Raw genomic sequence first — 15,506 nt, forward strand, 5'->3', positions numbered from 1 at the left:
CTTCAAGAATTTAAACTGATGCAGAGGAGACTTAGGTACATGATTAGCATTGCTCAGTCATTCTGCTGAGTAACACTGAGAGGCAACAACATCACCTTTCCTAGCTCCACTCAGTCCTTTGTGTGCTGTTTGTCTGCCTTGGACAGCATTAACTTGAAAGAACCACGAGGCAGAGGGAAGACAAAAGGGAGACAGGGTAGGGAGGGAGAAGAAAGTTTGAAATTATAAGACAGAATGGATTTAATGATCACTGGGGCTTACAGGCCTGTTAGAAATGTTTTCAAACACTGCTGCTGTACCAAGTATACCCACCAGCTGAACAGCCAAGAATTGCAGCTGGAAACTGTAAGATTGCCCAGGCAAGAACTGTCCTTCCTCCTGCCTCCTTTACATCCATGGCAATGCAAACTGGCAGAACTGACAAATCAATTCAACACCAGTGATCTTACAGACTAAGAAGGTGGGATATAATAACTTTTGAAGCTAATAAGATGGCTTAAAAAGATCCTTTTTTTTTTCACTAGATCACATTAAAAGCAAGTAGCACAGACAGACTTGCACCTGCTTCCAGATGAAAGTGGTAGCTAGTGCAGTGCTATTCTTAATATGAATTAACCTCTAATACACATCTGCTTTAGTTCTAATTGACTTTATAGTGCTACTAAAAATAACTGGCAGGCATATTTCTCCCATTCCCTGTGTCTCAATGTGGATTCTCTGTCTTATGGATCCTAAAATGCAACACCAGAAATACAAACAATCACTAACTGCACACCATCCTATACATAACATTTGTTAGGTTTTGTGGGGAAGAGCCACAGATTGGTCCTTGAAGGCAGCCTGCCTCATGAGAAAACCACCAGCAAGAGATTGGCATCTCACAGCCCAGGGCCAAGAGCACGGGCAGAGCAGAGGAGGTGCCACTGATGCTGTCAGACAAAAACTGAGAGATGGGAAAAGGACAAGAAACTCATGTTTCACCAAAAAAAGGGAGACTAAAAATACAAAGATAGGAAGGAGACCTTTTTGGTAGGATATATGTTGTTTTATAGGAACAAGCTCAATAATCACAGTACAAAAATTCTTACTTCCTTCACCTTCTGCAGGCAGGGTGAGGTTACCTACAAATTTAAAGGGTTGAAAATGGCTGCAGTCACTCAGTAACTGGGATCTGAGTGTTCATAATATATAGTGACATGCATAACACATGTTGGTCACTTCAGCCACCTTTGTGGCAATTAATAAAAAGAACAGACACCTTAACATCTTTGTTGGTTACCTAAGGTTACTCTGTGCTTTTATCCTTGCATGATACCTTAATTGAGTTTATATATGAATGGGATCCCCTTCAATTTTAGGCTAATATTCTTTTATATTTATAATATTCAGGATAGCGACACATGCTTGATTACCTTTAAAACACTTATCATGATTCCATTTAAAAATAAATGAATCCCATTTAAAAGTGACTTGTCCCCATCTTCCAGTATTTATGGACAAGGACATATGGGGCTGATTTCCCTCATTATTAAGAAGCACATCTGAGGCTTAAATCATTTAAATTATTCATTGACAGCAATTGGGCTACTCATACAAACTCCTTACAGAAGGAGTCCCACTGATAGACCAGTCAAGTGGATGAAGATGGCTGAACAGATTTTGGGATGCACAGAGCATCCATGGACACTGCTGACTTTGATTAGGGTAAGGAGCACTTTGAAAATAGGGCCCCACCTCCACTAATTAATATAATTTAGCTGAGACTTTCAACATGGTTGTTCTGAATGACTTTTTCTTCACAGGTCACCATGACTGAGGTCCTGAGGGGTGATGAGCAGCAGCTGGAGGAACAGGAGTGACTGTGCATCAATTACCTCCACAAAACCCCAGCCTGTCACCAGACATTTCTAGAGCTCTGGGTTAGATGGGGCTTCCCTTTTTGGTGTGGGTTCAGTGATCCTGAAAGTAGTCAGACACGAGGTGGACATCTCTGCCCAGCCTGGGCTGGGAAAGATTTCACCAAGAGCAAAGCCAATTCTAAGCAAATAAAGAAAACCACCTCCAAGTGTGAAGTTTCCTCTTCCTGAAACACTGAAACCAGAGACAGGAGATAGATAAATCAACTGCATTGCTGAGCTTGGACTGTAACAGTCCAAATAACAAAGGCTGTAAGCATTTAGAATTCTGCTATAAGGAGACTTTCCAGCCTATCACAGACTGCTGTGCTCTCTGACCACCTCAGCACTGGAAGACCTTGAGCTAACTGCTAGCATGGTTCCAATCAGTGGAGTCAGTGAGAGAACAGGAATCATCCTTCATGGAGAAAAAGAAAAGTTATTGTTATTCTTTGCGACGTTTTCTTTTTAATTAAAAAGACATGTTTCTTGCTCTCCTCAGAATGAGCCAAAGGAACATTTGCAGTCGTTTTCAGGTCACATTATATTGCACATATTGCAGCTGATTTCACAGCTATGTGGGCAAATGACTATTTTTCAGCACAACTAAATCATTATCAAGGTAAAAGCAGACAGTAAGCACCACCAACACCTAGGGGTTACAATATATTTTAGGAAAACATGGTCTAGCTCTTGGAAGAAGACACTTTCATATTTCAGCCATTCCTCTCTTCCCTGCCCAGCCCCAACTCTGAGCCCCAGCATATCCTGGACTTTATTCCTAGATGTAATCTTGATGGTAAAGATATTTTTTTGTTTCTGTTTCCCCTAAGAAAGGCAAAAAGGTTGGTAAGTCTTTAAACTCTCAGTTCTTATGGCTGTTAATATTTCACATTGCCAGCAGGGAAAGGAATTAAAACTGCCAGTAGCTATCCAGATAGATTTTAAAATCCCCTTCCCTCCCCCTTCTCTCTGCCTCCCTCAGCTTCAGAGGATATTTTCCCCGCAAATTGGTTTTAAATTAAGGAAGGTGATGAAGGCAATGTGCCGTCTCAGCATTTTCCCAGGTGCACTTAATCTAATTTCATTAAGGAGATCAGGACAGATGATCGCTACAGTTGAAACATTAAGTCTGTCCATTTTTGTATAAAAAAACCATTAAGTCTGTCAAAGTGTCGGCGGGTGGGCTGTTTATTATTGGAGATGAAGGCACGCTTTGCTTCCCCAATAAACTGTCAGGAGTAGTAAACCACAAATTAAGTCAGCTGCTGCCAAAGATTTAGGCAAAGATCTCCAACTAATTTTGACACAGGTGTGGCAAAGGCCGAGGAAAGGCTTGGAAACTGAGCCTGTTATGTGAGATATTTCAAACTGACCATCCAAGAGTGGAAGACTTGGCATCAGTGGGTGTAATCAAGACCTGCTGATGCTTCTGACACTCCAGACACAGGGTTGGTGGGAGCTGTGCTGGCCGAGAGCACAACCTGCAGAGTTCACCTTAAGCAGACAAGAACTCATAAAAGCTTCATTCAAGCCACTGCTCTGGTTTGAACTTATGCACAGCTTTGACTGAATGTACACTCCTCAACAGTCATAGAGGTATCAAACAAAATTAGAGCAAACTCATGAAAATGCAGAAACTTTGGAAGACCAAGAGCTGTACCAGGAATCAAGTGAAGCTTTCAGATACCACAAAACTAAATGTGAGCCATTTGCTAAGGAGAACATTTTCCTTCTCAAGAAAAATGCAGCTGGGTAGAACTCAGTATTAAAGACCATCAGGAAACGTTAAAAAGTATGAAGTATTAACTGGAATTACACAATCTTTACAGCACACACAGAGAAACCAATAATGACTAATATGGAATCAGAAGTGACATTCTAACTTGAATTTCATGCAGAGGGTAAAGTACCAAGTTTGCAGATCATGTGCTTTGAGCATCAAGGGTGGGCAGGGCAGAGGAAGGTTCATTTTCCCACTCCAGGTGCAGCCAGGGCAGGAACAGAGCCCACTTGAGCTGTATCCTTTAGTCCTGCCCAGGGGACACGGTGCTGCACACTGTGCCCTTCTGTGTTACCCAGCCTGGCAAATGATTTTGGAATACAGGAATGAGAAACTCTGCAAGCCAAATGAGGGCCTGCAATTGTGGCTATTGGAGTATGCACCCTCCAGAATTCCCATCTCCTTGGCATCTTTACAGTTAATTATATAATTCGATTTAATTAATTGAATTGCCTAACTCAGTTGCCAATTCCTATCACCTGCCTACTCTGTTATGTTCTATCTGATCACCTTCCAGGGAGTTCCTGCCATTGCACAGGTAGCCCTTTGGACTCAGACTACCTGACAATGTTATAATGGCTTTTCTTGATGTGGGCAGACAGCTGTACACAACTGCTCTCTTCTCTGTTGCCTCACATCTGAAAAGATTCTTCACAAGGTCCCTGGTAAGATAAGAAAATGCTCCTGGATGGGGAACTGGAACAGGGAGATGTCAAACAATGGAGAAAGCAGGGGGCCAGGGACATGCTGACTGCCAGCAACAGAACTGGTATTATCCTGTTGTGCCCAAAAGCTCTACATAAGATCTCTTCAAGCCTTTTATGTGAATTAATGATGGATTTTTTTCATCAAACTAGAAGGCTCTTCTCATTGTTTGCTCTGAAAACTCTTTTCTACATTTTCAAGAATGAATATGGGCACCACAGACTGTGATGACTCAGCTTGTTATATACAGACTAATGTACTTAAAATTTGAGTTTTTGTCTGGATAAGAAAAAACCACAAAATCTCAGCAGGAGGGGAGGACATTGGTGCTGAAGCATTGACTCTGCTTCATTTTTTTAACTGCATTCTTGCTTTATTTAAATACAAAGGTCAAGGAGAGCTATTATTACTAATAATATTTACCAGAGCTGTAGCTGAGAAGCACAACTTGGAACGCTCCTCTCCCTCTGGAAGAACTTTCAGGGCTTAACTCAGCTGCCCCAAGTCTCAGTGGGAACCTTTGTGTCTGCTCCACGCACATGGTGGGTGGAAGGATGGAAGCCCAGGCCATGCCAAGTCTCTCCCCCATCTGGCATTTCCCAGAGAACAACTGAGTGAACTGGGTATGCAGTGGGCTTAGAGGATGCTATTTTTCTGGTAAATCTATTCATGGAGAACATTTAAATAAAACAAATTCACTGAGTGGTGAATTTTTGTCTTCCTGTACTGGCAACAAGATTACATTTGCCTGTTTATAGCACCCAAATCTTTCAAGGGCTACAAGGTTATTTTAAATTCAATATTTTGATATTGTTTAAAAAGCAGATCTGTTTTTAATAACAACACACAGATTGTCTGTAAAACAGAGGCTTTCTTCCATTAGGAGAACTAACAGTCTTTACCCAGTTATTACTGTATGGGAGAGAGCTTTCTCACTAGTTTTCACTCTGTATCACTGGGTTTTCTGTCTGTAAGAAATAAACTTTTGCAGAAGCACTGATTCTGTGCATGTATATATGCATACATGTAACAGTACTGCAGGATGCCAAGCCTGCAGCAGAGCCCAGCACACACTTCCACAAGGACATTCAGCACTGCTGTCCATAAGCCAGAGCATCCTATGGCAAAACCACTTCAGTTCTGTCTGAGAACCCAGCTGGGAAGTAACTGGCAAATGGAGATTTCTCATTATTAGCCACAGCTGAGAACTGTCATAGACTGAAGTGTAATGCTAACAGAAGTGCAAATACTGCCACGTGAAAGCCCTCAGTTCAATTCCATGTTTGATCTTTCCCTTCTGCTGCAACCAGTATGAATCTCAATTTCTGGGAAAGTACCAAGTTTAATTTCTCAGAGAAAAGGACAATTGAATGATGGACAAAACCAGTTTGGGGACCTTGGTCTGGGTAGGCTTCAAAACCAGCAAATAACAGATTACCTGAAGCGGGAACTAAACTTCCAGCCTCACAAAAACAAATCAGATGGAAGCCACCCTTTTCATTGCCAGATAAAATATAACGAGCAAAGGAAGAGAAGCCTCCAGCAATAGCACTGGAGGGGGCTTTTCTTATTTCTGGGTAATCTCAGACACAAACACACACAAACAGAGTGACCATTCCTGCTAGAGCAACTCCTAGGCCTCTCTTCATTATTGCATCCCTTTCTCCTGCTGCCTGAACTATGATTTTTCCTGTGGGCTTGTGGATATCCTTTCAAGGTCAACACAGCTGAAACAACAGTGATAATTTCATCCCCCAGATCTTCCATACAGCTTATTCTTCTCATTGCTTCTACTCTTATCACCTCCATCTCTCACTCAAACCCACAGTTCTCAGCACTCTCTTTGACTCACAATACTCCTGACATCAAAATATTCAACTTATGTTTTAAGTCCTGTGTATCCTTGTTCTCTGTAACATAAGGAGCATCCTCTGTTTATCCACACAGCTACATTCTTGGTCAAGCTGCCTCACCCTTCATTTACCATTTTGTCTTCCCTTTGGTGACAGAAGATGTAACTGTGTCCTTGTGCCAAGGAAAAGTTGCTGCAAGATCATTTCCCTAGTCTGTGGCTTTGCTTCCTACACAGCTTCTCACCTCCTGAATGGCAAACTATCACTCTTTGTGTTTTGACTCTTTCACAGCTTACTTCTTCCCAGCAGTGACATTCAGCATTGCTGTAAACCTCCATCTCTCACTGGTCTGATTCAATCACCCCCTTGGTAAACTTTCAAATGAGCACCTCCTCACTTTTCACCACTGTGCCTTTTGCTACTGAGAATAACTTCCCATTCACAGCCATAAAGCTACCTGACTTTCCCTCTCAAATGCCTCCTAAAACATTAATGCCTAAAAATACCCTCTTTAGATTAATACCTATGAAATCAGAGCTGGACAACAAGGAGGCTGCTGGCATACTGATCAGTGCAGCTGTTAAGTGTCCCCCCACTCACCTGGGTCCCTTCTCTCCCATCTCATCCTCAAGCCATGAGCTGTTCTGTGTTCCTACAGCAGCAGGATGGGAACCCAGCCCCAGGTGGAGGATCACAGCACCACCATGCTGCTCCCCCCATCCATCCCAGGCCAAACTGCACCTGCTCTCCTGTTGCTGCTGACTTCCAGGCACCTCTTGGGACGCTGGGATTAGCAAATTAAAGCATAGCAAGGCTGATTCACGTTGCCACAAGCACAGCCTAAGGAACTCACTGGGCTGCTGCAGAAAGTCCTGAGAAAACAATGACTTCAAGAGTTTTTGTCTCCACCTCGGATTTAACTTTGCCTGTCTCAGAAGTTGCTTGCTACAGCTAAAACATCAACTACAGAACAAATATACTGTAAATACTGACTGAACTTAGAAATACAGTTCCATTTTTTGCACAACTTACTTAGTACCACATTAAATGAAGAATGCTTGATATCTAACCCCTGATTTGGAGAGCTCACTTACATGGCGGGGCCGTGTAATTAAGCTGACAACCCACAATTTCACACAGAGCAGACAGAAGTCCAAGACTGAAAGAACATGAACACTGAATTACTTTTAAAGAAAGAAACAGGCGCCTTTTTTAATGCAATCTTGAACACTGTTATTAAAAAAATGAGAGCAACATTTTGGAGTAACGAGCAGAGATTACTCATTCCCTTGTTTTACACAAGTTGACTTTTGGCTTTCTGCAGAATACCATTTAACAGAGCACATTACCAAGCTGCTAGCCACTTTTCACAGTGATGCTAAAGCAGGTAAGAGACAATAAGTGGAACTGTTGATGGTTTATATTACTCTATTATGTTAATGTTCACTAAAGTATGCCATAAGCTCTCTCATTACATGTGTATAAACCAATTCTCTGTGGTGTTATTCCTGTGCTAAATGCTATAACTACATAAATCTTGAATTAATGGAGACTTTATAGTTCCTGAAAATGAAGGGTAATTGCTATCTGTTAATGCTGTTGTTGCTATTAAAGGAAGTATATATTTTCAGTAACAATGTTTATGGACCGTGAGCTCCACATCTCAGCTAGTGCACAGAGAAGAGACAGTGTAATACAAGTATCAGACTGACTCCCTTTCTCTCCCTCCTCCCTCTCAAAAAGCACACTATCATTTCCCCAGCTTCAGCAAGCAGCACTGCAATCCTCCTTACAGCTGCAGAGCCCAGACCAATGTCCTTCACTGAGCACAGAGTAAAGGAAACAGGATTTGCATTTCCATCTCGGGGAACGCATGATTTGCTAAGTTTCTCGCTTGATTAAATGGCTGGACAGCTCACTTTATTAGTTTGGGTACCTCAAACAGTTCTGTGAGGAGCACATGGTGACAGAATGATAGGTGTGAGAAAGTATCATCCCACTTACTTCCTCTGAGATTTCAGCAGTGATGCAGAAGTGAAAGGCTATTACTTGGCCAGAGACAGTTCTCAGAAAGTAGATGGGATTGACAAGTCCCCTGCCTTCAGCTCCTCTTCTCCAATTATTAAAAACAGCAGTGCAATGTTTGGAAACACTCACAATCTGCTGTGAAACTGTACCTTGCACTAAAGTAATGGCTCCTCTTTCTGATACACTGTACATGTGACTGACTATGCTCAATTGCTTTTCTCCCCTGGAGCCCTGCACAAGGGAAAAAACCAAACCATCAGGAGTATGTTTATATTTTACAATGCAGTGAAGGTAAAACCTTAATTTTACCCCAACATCTATGTTTGAAAACATTAGGAGCTCAATAGCCCATACACCTATGAACTAAATAAATAGTGGATAATTACTAGCATGGTACAGAGGGAGAAGTAGGAGGTGGAAAATTTCAGTTTTGCTTCTAGCTCAGTCGCTGACTCAGTTTGTACTTGAACACAAACTTTTTTTGTCTGCTTTCTTGTGAGTTTTATGCAGGCAACACTGACCTGCTGTTTATGACTAACAAAAAATGTCATGCAAATCAAAAGTACATTAGTAACTCCTGCCCTGCCCTTCCTTGGTGCCAGCATGTGTAGGTGTACCTTGAAAAAGCTGGTTCTTGCTGACCAGGCAGCATTGCTCTGCAGCAGTGGGGAAAGAAGCCGACCCACCAGGTAATTTGGGAAGGCTGGTGCTGGGCTAGGCACTGTGCTGAATGCTCCACCTGGCTGCAATAGCCTGGGAGCATTGGCAGGAGACACGTTCTGCCATCACAGGGAGGAGGAAAATGAGTGTAGTCCCTCAGGACAGTCACACCAAAATTCTTACAGCTCTTTGTTGCATCAGTCAGATTAAGTTTTAGACAAACACTGAATGAGTTTCCAGGGGAGTGCAGAATGTCAGGTATGAGCAGAGCGAGTCAGGCTGCCCCTGTGTTCCCCCAACTGGAAGGCAATGTTGCACTCACATTATCCCCATGAAAGGTTTGAAGCAACTTCACTTCAACCCTGGTGAGTTTATGTGCATGTGCCCACATCTTTGCTGACAAGAAAAACAACCCCACTTAATTCCAGACACCTATTTAACAGTACTGTGTCATGTTTCACATCTCTGCAGATCAGGCAAGAGATAGAAAGATGATGATGTTGTGCTGCTCTCCTTATGAAGAAAAGAAATGTTGTTATTATTAAGGCAGAGTCACCTTAAGGAAAGGTAGCTGGGAAATAGGTGAGCCTAGAAAGTCAAATTACAGTTACAGAAATGTAAAGAAATGTCATATTAATGGTAAGGAACACTATAATAGCCTTTCATTTGCTGTAAAGGACAGCAAGTTACCAGCCAAACACAATGCAGCTTCCTCTGAAGGTAACCTCAGATCCCACATTCTGAAAGCTAATCAATGTTGTTCAGATTTCAATTTCTTCTCTACAAGGTGAAGTCAAACCTAATCTAACAAACGTCAGTCTCAGATGTAATGCCTCTAGCTGGGTCTACCAGTGTAATTTAGATAATCATTAATAGCATAGCTGTATAATAAAACTACATGTCACTTACAACTTCATCTGAGCTTTGACTGGCAGATCTTTAAACAGTTTTCTAAGTGATTGCTTTTACTTCCTTTGATTGGGCAGTCTGAGAAACGTTTTAACCCCATGGTATCTAAGCTTTTAGGGAACAATATTTCACCCTCACCACCCCTGCTGTCAGCTCTGCTGCTGTGTAACCTTGTAAGAAACAGAACTTGGGGAGAGGGGTGGTTTCAGCGAGTGACTTTATACATATATGCTTATATAAATTTAAAATAATATAAACCAAAATATGTACAGTATCTTTCATTCAACACACTATTTAAATGTTTCTCTTCAATCAAGCCGCCATCTCAAAACACAGCTTTTGCCACACTCCAAGAATATTTAGTATCTGATGGGATTTTTAAAAGAAGAAGTTGAAGAAGGCCTAATGTTTCTAAAGCTCTAACAATACGAACAAAAAGCTTTCAGAGCAGTCTCTTGAACTCATGGTAACCTCTGATGCAGCTGGGTGTGCTGCTGGGGACACAGGGCTACCTGAAGTCAGCCTGCACTTGTGTAATGCTGATCCAGGAGAAAACTGTGCCACAGCCTCTCATCAATGAATGCAAGACACTGGACAGCCAAAATATAATAAAGGTTTGATGAAGAGCTGACCTGAGACTGACAGGTTTGATCTGCCAGAAGCTGGCAAGGAATACTCAAGTCTTTTATATATTTGATGTTTAAAAGCATGGTGCCACTGGTGCTACACAGTGGAACTTGTCTGTTTTCCTTGCAGAGGTGAACAAGAAATCCCCATACACAAACTACAACCTTTCAATGACCAACCTCTGTATTCAAAAGAAGGTCAGAAAAATCATTGCTCTGTGATAAATATGCATGCATCATGACAAAACACTCCTTGACAGTTACCACACTGCCTTGGGAGGGCAGGTCCCATCTTCTAACTGATTACACAGCTGACATCTTCAAAGGTTACTATATATACAATATTGGCTCCTGACAAGTTATCAGTGGAAACTTCCTCTGAAACAGCACTAATGCTGTAACTCAGGTCTCACAAAATGCTCACATAATAATCAATAAAGACTATTATGTTAACAGGACTCTCTTTTCTGCAAATAGAAGCTAGTGAAGATCACAGAGTAGCAGATCTGATGCTTTTTCATTCAATTGTAGATATTTTTAAATTTGACATAAAGACTGGAGGAAAATGTTATTTTCAAATTCATTCTTATTTTGACTATCAGGGAATTTCCAAGCACATGAAATAAGAAAATTCAGTCTTACCTTATCGTCAATATCGCTCTCGCTGTCACACTGTGGATTAGAGAGAGAGAAAAAAGATTTTGAGAAACACCTTTTTGTATAGGGATCTTTTGCATCATCCTCTTAAATCTTTAGGATAGCTGTTTATGATGTTCACAGTTCAATGAAACACACTTCTGATGTCAGCAGTAATGCCTTTTACATTGCTAGCATAAACCACAGAAAGCCATATCCTCTCTTATACAAATGTATGGTGTACTCTTACTTGGATGGGGGAAAGCAAACTTTAAACAAAAAAGACATTCAGTGATGCATTATAACAACCACTGTAACATGAGTACCACAACAAAAAGCATGCCTTTTTATCATCCCAAATCATGGAATATATAGTAACAGTTTTGCATTGCTTCACCTTGATAAGCACTTTGCCATCTAACAAGGAAACTGTGAAACTGGAAATCAATTTCTAATTTAATGAGTGGTACCAAGAATAGTAATTAAAATACATCATAAATTCTGGTACATTTTTTAGTTTGAATGAGATCACGATCCCAGGAGGAAGTGTTTACTTAAGGAGTTTTGGAGTGCAATCTCTTTCAGGCTCTGAAAATGAAATGCTCTATTTTCACAGCACAAATGATGGAAAGATAACTTGAGCACTGAACATTTCAGGACATGCACATCTTGCTGGCTGGAGCTCAGAGAGATTTACAGCTGGGAGCAGCAGTAAATCTCTTGGTGTCTGTTATGCTGACAGAAGTGGTCAGTGTGTTCTGTAGCCTTGGTGCCCAATGGGAATTTTCTCCTTCAGCCAGCTGCTGATGGGATGGCCTGGTGGGTTTCTGTAACTGGCAGCACCCTAAAGAGTTCACTGGGTCAACAAGAGGGGACTCTGCAAGCCAGCAGTGACAAACCCCAAATGTGGAAATGGTCCATGAGAGCACACCTGATTCGGTGTCATGAATGTAACAGGAATAGATCTGTTTGGTCATTTTGCCCAGATTTCCTCCTGGAGTGGGGCAGGGGAATCTTTCCTGTCACGTTCTTTAATCCTCAAGTCACACAGCAGAAATTTCAGCTGTTACATTCTCAGTTTTCTGCTGATTTATGAGACAATATTTAATCAAATTCTCTGAAACACGCAAAGCACACAAACAGCCCCAATATATTGAAGGAATCTCCCTCAGTGATTCTGCAGTGAAGAGTGCTCAGCTTCCCGACTGACACCTTCTTCCCATTTTACTGCAGTGAAAATGCTTGGTTTAAGGAATCTGTTTTTCTACAGTCTTGACTAAGGAGAACTCTTTTTCTTTCAAAAGGAAACCATTTTACACTGCCCCACATGATCCACAGCATGTTTTTCACAGAGAAATCTGACTGTTTAGCAGGATGTGCACAGATCTAATTGTATGTGTAACCATTCTGGAAAAGAAAGAACCTGAAGAAAAATGGAAGAAGTAATAGGACACTGCCTTGCAGGGGCCTGGAGCTGTGAGTGGGCAAGTTCTATGGGAAAAACCAGAGTTAATACCAGCAAACTGTACAAAGTCCCAGCCAATTGCTTTGTAGTAGGCGAGAACATCAGACAGCCATGTCTTTAGTAAATACCTTGCCACAAGCCATTTTTGCCTTTTTTGTGACTTTTATTCTGTCACTGACCTTTTTGGAAATTATCATACAAAACACAGTTTCTAGTTTTTTTTCCACAAACCAAAAGTGAACTCAATCATGATAAATCACCATGAGCAGCCATCTGCTGACTTCCCCAAACCCGTGTCACGCAACCACAAACAATTACAAGTGTCTGCTCTGGGCTTGGAATGGGACTAATTGTCCATCACATTGAGACACGCTGAAACAGGTTTGCTGGGCAAAGGCTGCCCCAGTACCTGCTGCACTTGTGCTTGCCCAAGACAGCAATAATTCACGCTGACAGAGCAACACATTCATCAAAACTGAGCTGGGGGTGGGGGAAGATGCAGTCACAGCAGTCCACTTCTTATTATTTACATGCTCCTGAGAAACACTGCCTGAGTGGAGGGAAGCCTTTCACCTCCACCCAGGGGGAGTTCAAATCAAGCCCTAATGCTACAGGGACTGTGCATTCCTCCAAATTATTGGCATAATGGAGTGGGTCACAAAGACCTTGCTATTTTCCTTTTTAAAGCCTGTCTACACTGAAGTATCCTAAGTTACCATTTTAATCTTGGTGCTCATTCACATGAACGTTCATATTTTAGAGGCAGAATATTTTGACTCTGTGATTTATTGTTCAGACTAAAGCATGTTACAGCAGAATTACATCTATTGCACGAATGGCATAAAAATAAGTTAGCACACTCAGCTATGGGTTTCTTCAAATTGCATGCTTAGGCAATATCAACACAAATTTTAATTCTAACAGGGGCTTAAAAATTACACACTGCAGTAATAAAATAACCAAATAAATTAAACTTTGAAATCCATTGACTAGAAAGCATTCAAAATGATCACTAAGTCTCAGACACTTCTGCCTATGAGTCCTGGTTGAATAAAACCTCAGTACTGTAAACATTACCAAATTTAGCTTGAAAATATTTGAGATGTAAACAATTTTTTGAACTTTGGTAACCATTATTATTCAAATACAAAGTAGCATTTTAGTCTTCTCTGGTTTTTGTAACAAAACTTGTCTTCATAATTCTTACTGCTTATGATGGTAAAAAAAAAGACAAGAGGGTTTTTCTTGTTGAAAACAGATGACCTCCAAAATTTGTATACCTATAATGAGTATAAAGCCCTCTTACAGATGGTTTACATTACTAAAAGGTGCAGAACTGCTTTATTTAGGTGCCTAATTTTGCTTTGTACCAATATGCAACTTTGTCTCATGTAGATAAGTGAAAGTTGCAAAAAGCCAGTGAACCATCAAATCCACATGCTAGATTTTATAAACAGACATATGAATGAAGCAAACATCTGCTCTCTGAGGATACATTTTTCCCCATTCAGGATCTGTAAAGACTTCATAATTAATTGCTTTTAAAATGGAAAAGACAGAAAAGAATTTTGTTTCATTTTAGCTTACATCTTCCTTACTTTAATCATGATTGCATCAGTCTGGAAACTGCAGAAGGCAGAAGGGCTGTGGATGCAGATCCACATGTGAATGTGGCTCCGTGTGGACACAGAGCCTTCTGTGAAGCTGTGACTGCAAGATGAGTGGTTTAAAAACTGCATTTGTAGCAGTGAGTTGCCTAATTTCTTGTTTGCCTTGTGAAAGCAAATCCTCTGCCCCCTCTGCAGCCGTGTGGGATCACTCACGCACACGAGTTGTCCCTTGTATTGGTTCCTACCTGGCTTTAAACCACCAAAACATTTATTTTAATCCATGTGAGAATGTTCCAAACTGCCTACAGGATGAGGGGAAGAATTCACACATTGATATTTATAAAATTTGGACTTCTGCTTAACATACAAGAAAATAAAAACTTGAGACTCATGGCTACCAATCTATGCCAACCTCCCACCAACCCCTGAAGAAAATACAACCAGCTTTGGTGGAAAAGGCCCCAAGCTTCAGAATTCCCACAGGTTTTCTTTGTTTTATGTAAAAGGAACAGGTTCCCACACTTGCACCAAGAAACAGGAACCCAGAGGCTGCTGAACGAGCAACAGCACAGAAAAGCCAACGCCAGCAAAACCAAACGGGCCCAGACAGAGCTGTGAAAAGCAGAACCACTGCTGACCCCTCTCCCTCCCCTGGGCCGGGGTGTGTGTGTGGAAAAGCCCCAGTTTCGAGGGGCTGGTTCAGTTTTTGTGGGAACTCCTTCGGCCTCACACGCCTGCTCTCCTCCAGCCTCCTCCTCACCCCGCAGAGCCCCGGCTCAGCACAGAGGCTGAGGCAGGGACCCTGCATCCCTGGGGTGTTGGAATGAATAATGCAGTCACGGGAGAAACGCTGGTTTGGCCTCAGAGGTTTTTCCGTGCCTTAAAAGCCAACTTATCCTGTGTGAGGAGGAGGAGGAGGCCATGCTGCGAAGGCTGAGGCCACCACCCGGCCAGGCTCACCTCCCACGCTGCTGTTGTTGAGGGACAAAAGCCCTTGTCAAAACAAAAAAAAGTTAAAGAAAATGTGGAGAATGGCAACTGTTGAAAGCAACGGGGGCTCATTGAAAGACAAAAGCTTCAATTACCTGGATTTTTCTAAAGTCCTGTTAACACTCCTGGTCTATAAGCAGGACTGTAAACAGCCATTGTACAGGGTTCATAAAGGCTCCTAAAGGGATTATTCACTGGGTTGTGCCAATTGTATCTCAATTCCAACAAGAATGTTTGCAAAGTCAACCCCTAATTGCGCAGCTTTTTGGAAACAATTTCTTGCAGTGATAGATTCCCGTTGGAAGGAAGCCTCCCATGAGGTGAGGTTCAGCAGGACAGCACAAAA

At 41.7% G+C, this 15,506-nt stretch overlaps 1 protein-coding gene across 22 annotated transcripts in view; it reads right to left on the reverse strand.

The window, feature by feature from the left end:
• Window positions 1–15,506, reverse strand: part of FBRSL1 (fibrosin like 1) — a 502,054-nt gene that overhangs the window by 159,049 nt on the left and 327,499 nt on the right. For all 22 annotated transcript variants that reach the window (XM_064392668.1, XM_064392660.1, XM_064392670.1 and 19 more), the window contains one exon: window positions 11,102–11,131. In XM_064392668.1, the coding sequence (XP_064248738.1) occupies window positions 11,102–11,131 (30 nt within the window). The remainder of the gene's footprint in view (window positions 1–11,101; window positions 11,132–15,506) is intronic.

Source organism: Passer domesticus, chromosome 17, assembly GCF_036417665.1.
Source record: "Passer domesticus isolate bPasDom1 chromosome 17, bPasDom1.hap1, whole genome shotgun sequence".
NCBI lineage: Eukaryota > Metazoa > Chordata > Aves > Passeriformes > Passeridae > Passer > Passer domesticus.